Source organism: Impatiens glandulifera, chromosome 5 (genome assembly GCF_907164915.1).
Source record: "Impatiens glandulifera chromosome 5, dImpGla2.1, whole genome shotgun sequence".
Taxonomy (NCBI): Eukaryota; Viridiplantae; Streptophyta; class Magnoliopsida; order Ericales; family Balsaminaceae; genus Impatiens; species Impatiens glandulifera.
The window spans coordinates 38,732,378-38,750,636 of NC_061866.1; the positions used below are offsets into that span (position 1 = coordinate 38,732,378).

At 31.1% G+C, this 18,259-nt stretch overlaps 1 protein-coding gene across 1 annotated transcript; it reads left to right on the forward strand.

Moving 5' to 3' along the window:
* The first annotated feature begins 6,629 nt into the window (after positions 1 to 6,629).
* Positions 6,630 to 17,561, forward strand: LOC124939974 (ATP-dependent DNA helicase 2 subunit KU70). The gene is made up of 19 exons (XM_047480443.1): positions 6,630 to 6,787; positions 6,861 to 6,938; positions 7,195 to 7,311; positions 8,215 to 8,329; positions 9,481 to 9,586; positions 9,682 to 9,799; positions 9,897 to 9,980; positions 10,063 to 10,121; positions 10,673 to 10,806; positions 10,918 to 10,961; positions 12,091 to 12,164; positions 12,790 to 12,937; positions 13,395 to 13,456; positions 15,075 to 15,135; positions 15,592 to 15,684; positions 15,754 to 15,877; positions 16,178 to 16,280; positions 16,479 to 16,665; positions 17,299 to 17,561. Exons 1-19 carry the CDS (start codon positions 6,722 to 6,724, stop codon positions 17,410 to 17,412), a joined length of 1,887 nt encoding a protein of 628 aa, XP_047336399.1. The 5' UTR covers positions 6,630 to 6,721; the 3' UTR covers positions 17,413 to 17,561.
* The last annotated feature ends 698 nt before the right edge of the window (positions 17,562 to 18,259 follow it).

An 18,259-nucleotide genomic window follows, 5' to 3' on the forward strand; every position in this document is an offset into this window, starting at 1 on the left:
ATTAAAATAAAAAATAAAATACTATCATTTCACATTTTATTTAATTCAGTAAAACAACTTATATTATCACATATATCATTACATATTTTTCCGAATGAACCTCTCATCTCGTGATCTTACACTTTCACGTTGGTCAATCAAATATTTTATTCATATTTTTTAACCACTTTTAATTGATATCGACATATTATCTTTCGACAAACCACATGTCAATGACACTTGGTTAAAGGATTGTATTTGTTTTGTTAGGTTGCAAGTTCGAAACATATATATATAACATTTTTAATTTTATTTTTAATCGTTTGAAGTTTATGTGCGGGTCAACCCACAATCCGACCCAAGTATCTATTTACTCTCACATATATATATCCAAATTAATCACAGCTCTCGACCTAGCAATCTAGAGACTTTGAAAATTAAGCATCATTATATATATATATATATATATACATATATTAGTTAGTTAAAAGTTGAACTTATATTGTTAAAATGTCTCACACTCATCAAATTTAGTGTTGAATTTAAAATATAAAGTCTTATTATCATAGTTGGTTAAAGGGTTGTACTTATTTTGTTATGTTGCAAGTTCAAAACATACATATAGCATGGGGTACCTGTTGCGGATGATAACTAGGGAGGAAATACTTGAGTAATATTAGTCATTTTTAAAGGCACGTGGGTTTCGAAATAAACACCAAATAAGACTTTGTTGAAATATTTTTGTGGAAATATCCCAAAAATATTTAAAATGCATTTTCTAATTTTTCAGAATTTTTAGAAAATGATTTGAAGTCCAAAATTATAAAACTAATTTTGGAATTTGAAAAGTAGAACCAAAATAAGCCTTAAGACCAAAGTCTCTCGGTCAAGGCTTGGGATCTTCGATCTAACGACCAAAGTCCCTCGATCGAGGTGTTAAGGACTCTCGATCATTAGTTGATCTTACCGGTCTAAGTGTATAAACCTATCGATCTTGGGTTAGCCCGGGGCTAAGTTTCTCGATCCTAAGTTCGGGAACTCTTGGTCCTAAACTTGGGATTATTGGTCCTAATGTCAGATCTCTCGGTCCTAGGGTTAGAACTCTCGATCCTAGGGTTACGGAGTCTCGGTCCCAAGGTTAGAACTATTGGTCATAGGATTAGGGAGTATCGGTCCCAAGGTTAGAACTCTTGGTCCTAGGTTAGGACTCTTAGTCCTAGGTTTAGGACTCTCGGCCCTAAGGTTAGGGAGTCTTGGTCCCAAGGTTACAAATCTCAGTCTTAGGCTTATGACTCTTGGTCCTAAGGTTAGGGAGTCTCGGTCCCAATGTTAGGACTCTTGGTCATAAGGTTAAGACTCTCGGTCCTAAGGTTAAGACTCTCGGTCCCAAGGTTAGAACTTTCGGTCCTGGGTGAAAATCCTCGATCGGATCTCTTAGTCCTAGCTCAATAACATCGGTTCTAGGTCTCGATCCTAGGTTTGATTTTTTTTAGTTCTTAGCTTGGTCCTAGACGAACGAGCCTCGGTCCTCAATAACACCAAGTGCAGATTTTTTAATTCATTTTTTTAGCTCGAATTCATTGATCTAAGAGATTGAGTAGCTTAACAATGCTCCCAGGAACATGTTGATCATCATCTCAAGGTATCAATCGACGGATGATCATCATCTCAAGGTATCAATCGATAGATGATGATCAATTTGTTCAAAACAATTTGTGATCAAAAATCGAGTTTTTGATTTTAAAGTTGTTTTGAAGTGTAAGGAGCTATCCAATAGTTTTCTTATACTACATATACTTGATTGATACCAAAACAAAAACTTTGCCTGTTCGTTTTGACCAATTCAAAAACTCAAAAATTTCAATTTATTTTGAAATTTTTGATTTTGATCAAAATGATCTGGATAAATCAAATATGATCTAAATAATTGCCCAACGTCATTACAATCATATTGGGATGTTTTCTGGGCCGCGATTCAACATAATTAACTCAAGAACAGCAAACCCGTTCTTTTTTTATTTTGAAAATTCAAATTTGGGTTTTTGTTATTTATATAGATTGATCGGTTCTAACATATCCAGATATTTTCTAAATGATTTTAGGATCAGTTTTCATCCATAAAACATCATAAATAGTAAGCATACAAACTTATGCAATTTAAAATATAAAAATTTCAAATTGTAAATATGAATTAGAGGGTGATTGAAACCTTACCAAGGATTGTAGAACATTTCTTGATCCTTTTTTTAGAACGTTGGGTTCCGCCTCTCATATGGAGTGTGACTAATCCCCGCGGGTTAAACACACATAGCCCGCAAACACACTTAACCATATAACAAGACGCAAAATTTGTCGCCTAACAGGCTCGAACCCAAGACCTCAAGGAGGCTAGAGATATTCACATCTTGTTGCCGCTAAGCTAGAAGTGTGGTGTAGCAATACTTGATCTTTAGGGAAGCTTTATGGATGCACAGATCCAAGTTTTAATGCCTCAAAATGATTTTCGAAAAATCTAGAAACTTTGAGCTTCAATGGCGGATTTTTGTAAAATTGTGATTTGAGAGGAGAGATTGGATTCTCTAGTTTGGGAACGACTTAGGGGGGCTATTTATAACTAATCTAAGTCGGTAGAGGCCTCTAGTGGCCTGAATCGGCCAAAAGCCATTAATGGCTTTTGGCTGTTCTTGGCTAAAGTCGCCAGAATAGGGATGAGTCATCCCTATTTTGATATGTAGAAATAATCACCATCATAGGGTGATCATTTTGGGCTTTAAATGAGCCGAAATGGTGGACTAACGGATAAATTCAAAGTTGGAGAAATCATCCACAATTCTTCATTCTTATCTAGACGACGTCGCAAAACAATGTCGTTTTGAGTGCGTTGGAGCGTTCCGTTGGCATTCCGTCCATGCACTGTTGCATTTGGGAGTTCCTCTATAGCCCGAGAGCGCGTTACTTTGACTACAGCCGACTACACGACTCTTTTCTGTGCGTTGGATAAAAATCCATTGCTCATCCAATTGTCATGGTGTGCGCTGCAATTAATTCCTTTAGTTTTGGCCACATAGAATCTATATATATATATATATTCAATCCTGAATGATTTATTTGAAATTAATTTTTATTTCACCTTTTTTATTTTAATCTTGATTTTTTAAATACACAAAATATTAAAATAAATATGACACATATTTTATTAATTTTTTAAAATATATTTTTAGGGTTAAATAAATAATTATTTTAAATGAAATAGATATAACAGTTCATTCTAAATTATTTATTTTTGTCCCTTATTTTTTCTAAAATTATTTTTAGATAAATGAGTACAACATTTATCTTAAATAATTTTATTTTTATTATTTTAACCATTTTCTTTAATTAATTAGACTTTAATTATTACATTAATAAGCCTAATTAATTTTTTTAATTTTTTTTAGTCATAAGGTTAATTATTTTGACTTTATTTATTTAAAAATAAGTCAAAATAATTATTTTAATATTATAAATTGTGTGTAGATTTTTAGTGCTTACATTGTGCAATATAATTTATTCTTTCTTATTTATTAAAAAATTAATTTTTTTCAATAATAAAAATAATTCTTATTTAAATAAATAATAATTAATTATATTATATTTAATTAAAAATTATTCACTCATTCATTTATTATGTTATGTCAATAGGCACATTCTAAATATATAGTGGAAATGAAATATACAAAAGCATATATTCTTGTTCAAAAATGTATAATCTAAACAAAATTCACAACCATCACTCAATATTAGTTTTTCAATGAACCATCCATAAAGAACCCATTAATATCTCAAACTTCCTATCAAAAAACAAATTAGAAACAAAATATAATTTAATACTAAAAATAAATGTCTAAAACATAATAAAAAAAATTTAAGACCTTGTTCGAATTTGAATTATTATAATAACATAGAAGGAGAAAACAAATAAATTGGTGATGATTTTGAGAAGATAAAAATATTTTTAATAACTAATTTAAAAATATTGAAATACAGTAATAAAATAATAAATAATAATTTAAAATATTTAAAATAAAGAATATTTTAATATTTTGAGTAATAAATTAAATAGTGTAATTAATAATAAAAATAATAAAATAATATGTGAATAAGTTGAATTATTTAAATAAATAATTCAAACCATATAAAAATAGAACATGCCTAATATGCATTATAAAACGAAGTATCTGTTACTTTAAAATATTAAAGTTGTCTTTTTCTTTTACTAGTAAATGCAAAACAACACCCTCTTAATTTATTTTGAAACAATTTTAATATAATGTTTGTATAGACAGTTTGAAATTATTTTTAAATAGAATAATCAATTATTACAAAACATTATGGAATTAAAAGAAATAAAATCTGTTTATTTTTTATTTTCAATCTTCTTCTTACACTAATATTCCAGAACAATTATTTCAATCATGTTTTATTTAATTTATTCATTATTTTTATTAATACACTCAAAAGTATAATATAATATATATTTTAAAATGTTATATAATTTATTATTATTTAAAATATATAAATATATATTTAAAAATAGAAAAATTATCATTGAGAACAAAAATATATTAGGAATAGAATCATCCTTCAAAATCACTTTTTATATGTAATTTTTTTAACTCCCCTATCCTTATTCTATATTTAGTCTCATACTCATTTTACATAACATTAAGCTTATTAATTTATATTTTAACAATAAGATAAATACACTTGAATATTAGTTATGTGTTTTAAAAAATAAACACTTTATCCCAATTTTTCATCCCAATTTTCGGGGACCATAGTTGACTCTTCGTCCAATCTTGTGGATCATAAATGAAATTTTTGACTTTGAACAATATTTGTGAGGTCAACTATTCTGATAATGAAGAATTATTAAAGAAACTAGCTTATATTCCGTGCATTTGCACGAGTAATAAAATAAAAAACCGTGAAAAAAATATTACGGTAAAAATTTTATGGGCAGGTCAACCCACAATCCGACCCAAATATCCATTACTCTCACATATATCCAAATTAACCACATCTCTCGACCCTACAATCCGGACACTTTAAAAATTAAGCATCATTATATATATATATAGATTAGTTAGTTAAAAAGTTGAACTTATATTGTTAAAATGTCACGCGTTTATCAAAATTTGGGTTGAATTTAAAATATGAAGTGTTATTAGCCTAGTTGGTTAAAAGGTTGTACTTATTTTGTTAGGTTGCAAGTTCAAACCATACCTATAACATTTTTAATTTATTTTTTAACCGTTTTAAATTTATGGACGGGTCAACCCACAATCCGACCCAAGTATCCATTTACTCTCACATATATCCAAATTAACCACAGCTCTCGACCCAGTAATCCGGACACTTAAAAATTAAGCATCATTATATATATATAGACTAGCATTTATCCCAATAATATAAAAAATCGTGAAAAAAATTACGGATAACATTTTTAATTTTATTTTTAACCGTTTTAAGTAATGATGACAATTTAAAACCGGCCCGCGAAAACCGAACCGAATTGCCCCGTTTGGGACGGTTTTTCCCCGAAACCGAACGAGGATGGGGCGGGGATGGTATTTGTGTCCCCCGACCCGCCCGTCCTGATTTCACCCCGATTCTGCCCCGAATACCATAAACATAATTAAATATATTAAATCATTAATATATATATTTATTTATTATATTTTATAAGAGTATTGGAATTATTTCTTTATAATAACATAAATTTTTAATATATTACAATATATATTATATTAAAAAATTGGTTTATATAATTTTATTGTATAATATTTATTTATTTTTTTAAATAAAAATTATTAACGGTGCACCGCGGGATTCCCCGAAACCGAAAAAAACCGAACGGGGCGGGGATGATATTAAAAAAATCCCCGAAATTAAAACGGTGCGGGGATGGTAATTGCATTCCCCGCCCCGAACCGCCCCATTGCCATCCCTAGTTTTAAGTTTATGGGTAGGTCAACCCACAATCCGACCCAAGTATCAATTTACTCAACATCATTATATATTTTGACCCAAAATCCGACTCAAGTATCCATTTACTCAACATCATTATATATTAGTTAGTTAAAAAGTTAAACTTATATTAATATTAAAACGTCCCGCGTTTATCAAATTTGGTGTTGAATTTAAAATTTAAAGTCTTAGTAGCCTAGCTGGTTAAAAAGTTGTACTTGTTTTTGTTAGGTTGCAAGTTCGAAACATAATTCTAGCATTTTTAATTTTATTTTTAACAGTTTTAAATTTAAAAACGGGTCAACCCACAATCCGACCCAAGTATCCAAATTAACCACAGCTCTCGACCCGACACTCCGGACACTTTAAAAATTAAGCATCATTATATATATAATAAATTGTATTATAAAACATTAAGTCAAATTCATGATCGGCTAGAATCAGTATTACACATTTACTTCTTTTAGGTTATTTTTTAAACTTATCTATTTTCTAAAACACAAGTTTTATCATTTTAATATTTGATTAAATTTAAGCTAATTTATAGTACAAACAAAATTTCATATACCGTTATGAATATATAAATATACTTCAAGTCCTTAACCGAGAACTTGTTTATCGGTGGTTTTTCTTCTACTGGAAGCTTTGACATTCCCCCCACCGGATTCTTCTCAGGCAAGCATATAAACTGCTGACTGAAAAAGGGAAACAAGTATTCAACATTTGATTCCAAATGGAGTTGGACCCAGATGAAATTTTCAGGGACGATGAAGATGAGGCCGACAATGAGTTCTTTCAGGTTCATTTCTCTAACTTTTCTCCTTTCTCCATTCATGTATTGATGCCTTTTCATTTTGACATTTGAAAAACAGGGTAAGGAAGCAAAGAAAGAACTTGTGGTTTATCTGATTGACGCCTCTCCCAAAATGTTCAGCACCACCTGTATAAGGGTTAGGAACCGATAACCCTCTCTTTAGGCGTAAAAATATTCATATATGGAATGTGAAATGAATCTTCTAGCGTTTTTTGTTGGAAGTGTTAAGCATGTCTCTAGTCATTCTTTAGGAATTTTAGATGCACAAAGATACTGTAATAGTCAATCCATTGGAACAACAATGTAAATGAAGAAAGAAAAAAACTTGTTTTGAAATATCAACTGAGGTACATGATTGCTGTTATTGAATGTTTCTTTCACACTATATGCAGGAAAATGAAAGTGAAGAAACTCATTTTCATGTTGCTATTAATTGTGTTGCTCAGGCGCTGAAGACTCAGATTATTAATAGTTCTTACGATGAAGTCGCGATATGCTTCTTTAACACGGTGATAATTTTTAATGCACTTCTCTTAAAATTTGTTCCAAATTCATAGTTTATTAAACAAAATTATGACTGAGGTGCTTTGCTCCTTCAATATATTTTTTTTGAAAAGTTAATGCTTATATATTTTGAAATATCATGGAATGCGAATATAAATATACAAGCGCAGGTAACCAAAAACACGAGTAAAAGCAAAGACGAATACAAGCGGTAAAGAACAATCATTACAAGGAACTCTAAGCAGCATGCTTGACCACATGCAATGCTCATATCATAAACACAAATAACTAACTCCATCTCCCAACCAACGTTACACAAACCATCTCCTTAACCTTTCTCTACACCATCACCACATCTTTTTTACCATGCTTAGCTCTTTAGTTAATCACAAGTAATTTTTCTTTTTCACATAGTTGAAGTAATGATGCTCATAGTTAGCGGACTTTTGGGACAAATGGTTACATTGGGAGTGAATAATAGTATCGGGGATGATTGGAAACCTATCCCTCTTATCATGTGGTTGACGATTTTGAAAGAGAGGAATCATAGAAATTTTGAAGGGAAAAACTACAGCATTGGAAGAGTCAAGGGTTTCTTGCTTCATGTTTTTGGTAGGAAAAGAGAGTTTTGTAGCGGATGAGAATTCTTTGATCTTATTGGCACCAAACCTTTCTATTTGTTTTCTGCTTTTTATTTTTCCTCCATCCTTCTACCCCCTTCTATGTAATGTTCAAAACACTTCTTGTGTTTTTTTCAATAAAAAGTTGACCTTTTTAAAAAAAAAAGAAAAAGTAATGTTGGTGTTGCCTATTTGGTCCCAATTTCCTGGTATTTACTGAATGCATTTAGATGACATTTGGTTTGAATATGCTATTGTTATATTGCCTAACAACTTCATTGTTTGCAGAGAGAAAAAAAGAATCTTCAGGACTTAAATGGAGTATTTGTGGTTCAAGTTCCTGAGAGAGAAGATCTTGATAGGCCAACAGCTAAGCTTATTAAAGATTTTGACTGTGTAGAAGGTAATCTTGATGATGAATATCTATTCATGTTAAATGATTCACCATGTACAGTAAGCTAATGAATAATTTATGAGTGGATTTCCATTAGATGACATGGTAAAAAATTTCAGTTTAGTTCAGTATATATTATATAAATAGTATGCAGGGATCTGTTTCTTTGGAAAAACCTTGTTTGATGAAAAAGTGGATTATTTTGTTTAATGTCTAAAATATCATTTGAATATAAGAATTAAAATGTTGTAAAAATAAAGTAAGTGTAATTATTATTTTTGTTGACAACTTGAATGATTTGGTTGATGGTGGGATAAGGAGTTATCTGGAATAAATCAAAATAACCCTTCATCAAACAAACAAGGCTAGTAATTCGATAACAAAGCCACCAATCTTTGTGATTGATGGATTTCTTTATCTCTTTTTATAATTCTAACTTCATGTCATTTTATCTCATTAAGTCATAATTTTTTGTTTCTCTTTTGATAAGAATTGAACAGAGGGCAATTAGTTCCTTTCCAAAGACTAAAAATAAAGGCACTTGATAATGAGAGGGATATCTCTATGGTGATAATTAGTCTATGCATTTGAGTTTGGATGTGTATATATGAAGTAATTTGATTTTGAGAATAGTCAGTAAAGTAAAAGCAGATGATTTTGAGGATACCAAATAGGCTAGAAGCATATTTTCACTCTGCCAAAACCATGTATCTGATGCTCAAAGCACCTGGAAGTGGGCTGAAATCTGCAAACTTGAACCAATTATATATTTAAGGAGGACCTCTTCTGAAATAGAAATTGATAAATTACACTATAGCAAATTATCTGAAGAATTCTAGTGTCAACTATGAGTGGTTAGAGATGCTGCATTTGTGTGAGCGTTTCTCTGAAGACTACGATTCTTTGAATTATCATAAAAATTAAGTTATTTGCAGTTCTTTGGTGGTACATGTCTTAGAAAAATAGCATAGGTTAGGAGAAACCATGTACAGAAGCATAATCTTGGACCGAAACTTATCCTTTGGTTATAGAAATCCAACTTCAGGCCATTTTCTTTTTTCTTCCATCATATCTCTTCCTCTTTCTTTTGTGCACACTACTCTTTTAAGTATTTTCTAGTTCTCATAAACAACAGTTGGTGCTTCTGGAACATTTTGCAGAGACATTTGCTAAACAAATAGGAAGCCAGTATGGTATTTTATCTGCAACTCATGATAATTCACTTTATAATGCTCTATGGGTTGCACAAGCAATGCTGCGTAAAGGGTATATTTCCTTATTTTTTTTCTTACCTACAAATTATGTATATATTTAGGTTATCCTTCTTTTCTATCCATTTATTATTTAAAAACAAAATCCAGGTCTGCAAAAACAGCTGATAAAAGAATCCTCTTGTTTACAAATGAAGATGATCCATTTGGGTGTATGAAGGGAATTGCAAAGATTGACATGATAAGGACAACACTTCAACGTGCTAAGGTAATATTATGTTTTGCACGAGTTATATCATATTCCAGTAGGAAGTTTTAGCTTAGAGAGACCATTACTAGTCAACTTCTTCCTTTTTATTTTGCAGGATGCTCAAGATCTTGGCATCTTGATCGAACTTCTTCCTTTAAGTGCAACTGCTGAGGAGTTTAATGTTTCGCTTTTTTACAATGTATGTTCTTCCTTCAACTTTAGTACTTTTCAGAAACACCATGGTAATTATGTTGGCCTGTTTATAACTGCTAAATTTTCAGGAACTACTTGGGCTGGAAGATGGTGACATTGCTCAATTTTTGCCGGCAGCAACCTTGAGGTGTGCACTGTAGGCAATTTATGCCATTTCATTTCCTAGCTTAAAGAATATAAACAGTTCTTCTATGGACAGTTTCAATTATGATAATTTATGCGGAATGAAAAGCTTCTATAAAGACATAGTTAAGAAGTTCTCAAGAATTGTTAGGATGCACTCCAATTCTCCAACAAATAGAGACATATTGGGAGCATATGATATTCTGGAATTAAAAGTAAATATCCATCCTATTGAGTTTTTAGCTTTTCATTTTAATACTTAATGTTATGGTTGTCTCAAATGAGGCAATTTTAATGTTAATAGATGTGAGAGCTATATGTCACGCCTGAGTTTAACTTGGTGATTTCTAATGCGGTCGCAATTGTGGCAAAACATCAGTTTTCAAATAGATCAGCATGAACCATGCACTGTAAACTTGAGACCATAAACATGTAAATGCAGAGTTTAGGGCAGACCCTTGTCTATTATTTATGCCGTAGGCCATTCATGTACTTTCTCCCTGGTTGTTACAATTGTTAGCTTATTAAATATGTTGAGGTTTCCACATTTTACAGATTTGACGACATCAAAGAGCAACTAAGAAAGCGTATGTTCAGGAAGCGAAAAGTTAAAAGGATCAATTTCTTAATTGGAAATGGGATATCCATGGCCCTAGATACATATGCTCTGATTCGACCATCTGTTCCAGGTCTGTCTCCAGTTTCATTGTCTAAATCTTGGATATTTCCACATGATCCTTAAGTTGTCAAATTTCAACCCATCTTTGTAACGACCATTTATAAAGCTTGGTTTTAATCAGGAGGAATAACCTGGCTTGATTCTGTAACCAATGTTCCTTTAGAGGTATTATATAATCATCTTTGCTGCTTATTTCACCATATTCACATTTTACTTACTCTTCTGATTCTTTGTATCTTTGTGTTAAGGCACTGTTGCATGGAACAATGTTACTTTCCATTCTATGCAATATTGCTTCCTCAGGAGATTAAAGCATATAAATCAGTCTTGTAGTTTTGGAACTATAACAATATCTAAAGCTTTGATTGAATTTCCACAATAATAAATTTTCTAAGGATTTTTCCTATTTCAACTTTATGGAAGATCATCATCATACATTATGAATATCTCTAATCATTATCTATTTTTGTAGGAAAAGATCATTAGGAATTGTTTTTTTTTTTGCTAGGATCATTAGGAATTGTTAAAATTGCCAGTTGTTGATGAAATTCTCATGCACTTACATTGGCTTATAGTTACTACTGCAACATTAAAAAGCCAAAGCCAACCCAAACAGAATTCTCAAAGTATTTCCTATTTTGACTTAATCAAGGATAATTATCTATCTTGATTATTTTTATTTATTTTTGCTCATTTTATTCTCTATTTATTTTTCTAGTAAAATAACATTATGCATAGTTGTCCTTGCTGGTTTGTTGATGAAATTTTCATGGACTAAGACTGAAGTCCAAGACTACATTATAAGCTTGTGTACCAAAGTCATGGAGAGTGCACCTCCTTGTTTTTTAAATACATAAATAGATTTTTCATTTTTTGAGAAAACATAATATAATTTTTTATTATATTCAAATGTTGGAGACTTTCTAGTTTCTTGGCCCATGAAGAAGAAAATAAAGTATCTCTTTCTCATTATGGGGCTGAGTATAGAGCTGTAGATTACATACCTTTTGAATTTGCTGGGGGTTAAATAAGCTATTTCTTGGGTTATGGTTTTGCATGGACTCTATAGTACCATGCATTATTATGACAATCAGGATGTTATCCAATGAAAAACAATTTGGTGTAACATGAGAGAGGACGAGACATTGAAGGATCAATATTGCATGTTGAAATGATACAGAACCCTTCTTCCTCATTATTTCCCCTTCCATACCATTTTCTTGATACAGTTGACATGATTAGCACTTAGCAGCTTTTGACTTGGTTGATTTATTATGTCCTAATCTTCTTGCAGACTGAGAGGTCATTTGTTTGTGCTGATACTGGTGCGTTGGTGGAGCCTGCAAAACGTTTTCAAGCTTACAGGAAGTATGGATGTTATTCCTATTTCTGTGTGTTAGTAATGACTTATGTAACACTAAGTGCCATAGCACCTCTAGGAATATCTGATGAGACAGCTGATCTGATTTTGTTTTAGGCCTGGCCTAACTGATAAATGCCTCCAAGCTTTTGAACGATTTAAATGAAAGGCTTGATCATATTGAACTAATTCTCATGCAAAGACAAAACTATAGTCTACCTACTCAGTTTGAAATTCTTCTCATTTTCCAATAAATTGCATTTACCAAATACTTTCTAACTGAAAATTTTACTATTTAATATTTATGCCTGCATTTAAACAATTTTAACATGTGGACATGAGTAATATGTACTGAATTCGATGTCTATCATTATTCTCCTGTGGCAAAAGAATTTAATCTCTAAATTCAGTAGTATTCTGTACAGATGATACTATCAATGTAAGCTTTACTATGTACAATTTGGGTTCTGATCATGCTAGTTGTATGAATCATTTGTGTTGGACCACAACCTAGCAACTAGATGTATGATAATATTTATAATATAAATTATGAAGTAATTAAATTTCTGGATATTTTAAGTTTCTTTAATCATAACATATTTCTGACCTTGCACTGTTCTCTTACATCTCCAGTGAGAATATTAAGTTCACAGCTGATGAGCTTTCAGAAATTAAGAGAGTTTCAACAGGCCACCTTCGTCTTGTAGGATTCAAGCCATTGAGTTGCTTGAAAGATTATCACAACCTAAGGCCATCAACCTTCCTTTTTCCAAGCGAGGAGGTTATTCTCGTAGTTTTCCTTCCCTTTTTAAGCAAGTTTTTCAATTTACTGCTGATATATTTCAGAGCTTCATAGATTTTTCAAAATTTTCCTCTCTTTTTCCTGGTTTTTAAAAGCTAAATTCTTTGTAAGTTGTGATTTCCTCCACTTCAAAGATATTTTTTTGTTGTGATTGAATGCCATAAATAGCAACAGATTTTGAAGAGACCAGTGATTTTCCTAATTTTGAACTATCCAATGTTTTCTGTGTAATTAATTGTTCCTAAACTTTCAAGCTCTTTAATGATATGTCTAGTCTATTCAGAAGCTTCTAAATATGGGTCAAAAGTATCATTTTAATTACGAATTATTAGACATTTATACAAACACAAAGACTCTTTATGCAAGTTTGTGCCTGTAACTTAGCTTGCAATACCTTCTGTGATCTGGTCTCACTTGCATTGTTCATCTTATGCAGGAGGTAATTGGAAATACAAGTATGTTTATTGCTCTCCATCGATCAATGCTAAAGTTTAATCGGTGAGTTCTTAAGAAAATGTATTAAATGGCATTTCAGAACTGATCTTATTTAGTAGACTGTTTTACTAATCCCCGGTTGCTTTGGAGATCACCTATTAGAGCTCTTTCTCATTATATGTACCTTTTATTTGCCATATGCTGGTTCACTTCTTTTATAAATGTCATCATATACTTGACTTTTGTCATAAAAAAAATCAAATATTTGCAGTTGCTGTTATGCTTAACTTTTTCTATGATGTATATTGCAAATCCGAAGCATTTATGGTATATGGTTTAAGAGGAGAAAAACTGGCTCAAAGTACTTAGCCTACGTGCATGAAGGATCAACTTACAAGTTCGTCTTTTGTAACCACCAATTTGCAATAAGTTTGAATAGCATATTTTTCCTTGAGCTAATTAAAGATAGATCAAAATGCCCTTGACCTATTCAAAGAGCAATTATTAACCATAAACTTTTGAATTGGTTAGCCTAAAAAATGTTTATTGTCCAATCTTTGATATCTTAGTTGAAAAAAACACATATGGTGAAGCAAGACATACATTTTGGGCTTGTTGATCTGTTTCAAATTTTTCAAAAAAAAATCTTGTTGGATGAAAAAAGTGATTTATTTGGAATAACTGGCCAAAATATCCTATATTTTAATATCTCAAAAATGTTATAAAGAATAAAGTAAGGATATTTTGATTGATGATTTGATTTTTTTATGGAAGAAGTGATTGATGATGAGATGTTGGTTGGTTTATTTGGAAATCTAAATAAACCGCATCAAACAAGCCTAGGTTACACAAAACATCAAGGGTAACAAAAAACTGTGTTCATCTTCAGTTATTGTGTTCCCAAATTATGAAATTCGTGGGAAGTTGTCCTTTCAATTATACTTGGATGATAGATATTTTTGAACAGTTAATTATAATGAATGAAATTAGAGGTTGAATCTACATTATTTCATAGAAGTGGCCTTAAATTAAATGTCAAAGACGGTACTAAAAATAAGACCAAACTATTTCTTATTATTAATCTTTTTTTTGTGATGGGGTTTCTTCCCGGGGGTGGCTAGCACGACCCCCCACAAAGACCAGATAGTATTTAAGCTTGCTTATCGATGATCTTTTTATTAAAATTCATGTTAATTATGTAAAATATCAATGTAGGCTATTTATATTTTTTTACCATGATTAGTTATGCTAATTATGACTGATTAGTAATCAATTAAAATATTTAAATATCCCTTCCTTAGTAGCCTTTTATGTGCCTACTTAAGGCATAGTTCACTATTCATGAAATACATTAAACTCTTTTCCTTCACTAAATTTCTACATGGTATGAAAACACATTTCTCTGACTATCCCGTTGCTCGCGACAACTTCTATTCTCTTCATTGCCTCCACCAATTGCCAGCGTAGTCACTAACCTAGGATTCCAATAGTCCAATTAATTTAGTTATATTTAGCTAATTCAGCTCTTATTGTCCGCACTCCCTAATTTAGTTTTATTTAGCTAATTCATCTCTTGTTGTCCACACTCCCTTATTAAAGAATTTTTAAAATCTTCTTAAACCACATTTTGTTGGTTATATAATTTGGAAGGAGTGATCTTACCTTTTGTTCTTCCTTTCAGTTATGCAGTTGCATTTTACGGGAGTTCGGCTTATTCTCGACTGGTAGCCCTGGTTGCACAGGTAAGTATGTATATTTATGAACATGCACCAACATTAGTTGACATATATAGGAAAGTTGTATGAGTTTTGTGCAATGAGAAAGAGAGAAAATAGATTTTAGGTACATGCATAACTAGGTTTAAGTGGAGAATTTTTTTAGGGGGAGAGAAATATGTAAAATGTTCACCTTGGAAAGGTAGATCCACAAGCTCTACAAATTTCATATTAACCCGACAATTTATGTTGTATCCCAGTCATACACACATTTCATACCAAACTATCTTTCATCGGTTAAGATACAAAAGTGTTGCCAAATGTGAAGCCAATAGTATTTAGTTACTTCTTTCATTTATTGACTGGAAAACAATGTTATGTTTTGCCCACGCAGACTCTGCTTCTTTCTTTTTTTTTTGAACAATTTGGTGTTTCCATCTTCTATTTATTGACTGGAAACATTTTTATTTCTTCTTAATGCAGGATGAGATAATAACTCCTGGTGGTCAGGTTGAGCCTCCTGGATTGCACATGATATATTTGCCATATTCTGATGATATTAGACAAGTTGAAGAGGTAAGATGAGTGTTCCAAGTTGCTATTGATTCATAGTGTTTGGCCTCTAAATTTTAATTGAACTTGCAGAACGTTTTGGAAACGCATGATGCTGTCGCACTTCAAGCTAATGACGATCAAATACAAAAGGCTGTCAATTTGATGAGACGTATCGACTTAAAACATTTCACAGTTTGCCAATTTTCTAATCCGGGTAATTTGCCATGTTCTTGTATAAGCTATTGTAGATCAATCTAAGCATCCAATCGTTAATATTTTATTCTCTTGGGTTATATTTTTTTTCTTTTGTAAAGAGATTGAAATAAAATAAGTATTTATCTCTAAATTACCCAACAATAAACCTAAAGACTAAAAATTGCGAAGTAAGATGGAAAATCCAAACCTTGCAGGGCCAGCAGTAGTTATGGTGTCCTATGACATTTTCAAATTAAATTAATTCATGTTTAGTTTTAGGTTGTTGCTTTCTTGTATTCATTGGAGGAACTTCTTGCAGCTTTGCAGAGACACTATGCAGTGCTTCAGGCATTAGCTCTGGATGAAGATGAAATGCCTGATATCAACGATGAAACTGTTCCTGATCAGGAAGGCATGTCCAGGTAGTTTGGATTTTAAAATCCTGGAAATGTATTATTGTCTTTTATATATAGTCAATTTCTTTTACATAACTTTCATACATTAAACTTTTAAAACATACATTTTCAATAAGAAGTGGATTTTGATCCAATACTTGTGTCATAAGAGTTCTCATCTTAGCAGTACTCTTTTTCTTTCTTTTTTTCTCTATTGCTTATCAGGCCTGCAGTAGTTAGTGCTTTGGAAGAATTTAAGCATTCTATATTTGGAGAAAACTATGATGAAAGGGACGACGAAATTGAAACTGGCGGGAAAACAGGAGTTTCCAAGAGAAGAAAGGTAGTAGCTGAAGATGCCATGAAGGAGTCCGGAAAATATGACTGGGAAGACCTTGCAGACAGTGGAAAGGTGCCCAACGATTTTCATTTTATCTCTCAGCATATAACTCTAATTTATTTATTTAAAACCGAGTTTCCCCCCTTAAAGCTAAGCGCCATTGTTTGATTTGGGTTATTTGAATAACCAAATAACCAACCTGTTATTTTGAAATAACCCCATTTGATCATCCTACCTAAATAACTAGGTTTTTAAGGTACAATGACAATAATAACCTTACCTTTTATAGTTAATAGAGTTAAAAAATAAAATAAAGCGAAAGGTATTTTGGTTGATGATTTAAATCATGTGATTGAAGAAGTGATGGTTGATTGTAAAGTTGGTTATATGGAAATAATCTAAAGTAACCCACATCATACAAGGCCTATGATTTTCAATTTTGTTTCAATCTTCTAACTCGACAATTTCTTTTAATGCCTTTCAAGATAAAAATTGAAAGACACTTTATAAAACTGTTCTATTGGTATTTATAGATACTTGCTTTAAGCTTCATTAAGATAACACAACTGTATGGTATAAACTGGAAAGACGAATTGCATTTTGTTACAGAGAATCTGCATTTGTTTATGATAGATGATCCTGCTGGCATTTTAAGATCAAATACTAGATGATGCTCCTTTGTTGTCAATATTTGTTCTTTTTCAGTTGAAGCATTTAACAGTTGGAGAGTTGAAGATCTATCTCGCAGCACACAACCTTCCGGGGACTGGAAAGAAAGAAGCTTTAATTAGTAGGATCTTAACCCACATGGGGAAATGAGTAAGTTACATTTCTCCATGGATTAAAGTGTGTTTTTTAGATTATGAGAGATCAACACTTTCTTTTGTAGTATTTTATGAACCATGTTTGTTGTATATTTTGTCTCTCAATCCCTCCTTTTGTTCCAATTTATGTCAGCTTATTTGATCTGGATTTCTTTTCCAAAATAATCTTTTTTTTGTAAATAAAAGAAAGTCATATCAGGCTTAGGCATTATGCATTGAGAATTTGTGACTTGTACTACATCATGAGGAAGTTTTTTAGACTGGTATTATGCATTGTGAATTTGTGACATAGTAAGAAATTGATTTAAGAGATGTAGCTTGATTATGAATCTTGATTTGAACCAAAAAAACATTTATAAATTTATTTGAAAATATTTTTTTAGTTAAGTATCTTATTCGAATATTGAAATAAAGTGTTGTACAATCAATTTTTAAAAGTCGAGATCTTATAAAGAAGAGATTGTCTTTAAAACGTGTACAAAGGATTAAGCGTAAATTTTTTTTTTCGAGTTTAATCAAATTTTGAACTAAATGAAACTCTAATGAAAAATATTAATATGATGATTTTAAATTTAAAGATATTTAAATTTGAACTTTAAATTAATTATTTTTTTAATTAATTTTAAAATGTATTTTTTTAAATAATATTTTATTTAAAATAAGTTTACGAAATAATTTTTTTGAACGAGACAAAAATTTCTGGGGTTACAATATATAATTAAAATGTTTTATCATAATTGTTTTAGATAATTAATTCACTAAGGTAATTCAAAATTTTAAGAGTGATTTAAAAAACAAAAATCACAATTTAATTCTCACTTAATAAATCTTATATTGAAGTG

What these genes read in the sequence shown, in the direction of transcription:
- LOC124939974 (XM_047480443.1), top strand. Translation starts at nt 6,722, where the DNA reads ATGGAGTTGGACCCAGATGAAATTTTCAGGGACGATGAAGATGAGGCC. An exon ending in ATGTTTCGCTTTTTTACAAT is followed by an intron (nt 9,981 to 10,062) that starts GTATGTTCTTCC and finishes CTAAATTTTCAG; the next exon opens with GAACTACTTGGGCTGGAAGA. An exon ending in CGTTTTCAAGCTTACAGGAA is followed by an intron (nt 12,165 to 12,789) that starts GTATGGATGTTA and finishes TTACATCTCCAG; the next exon opens with TGAGAATATTAAGTTCACAG.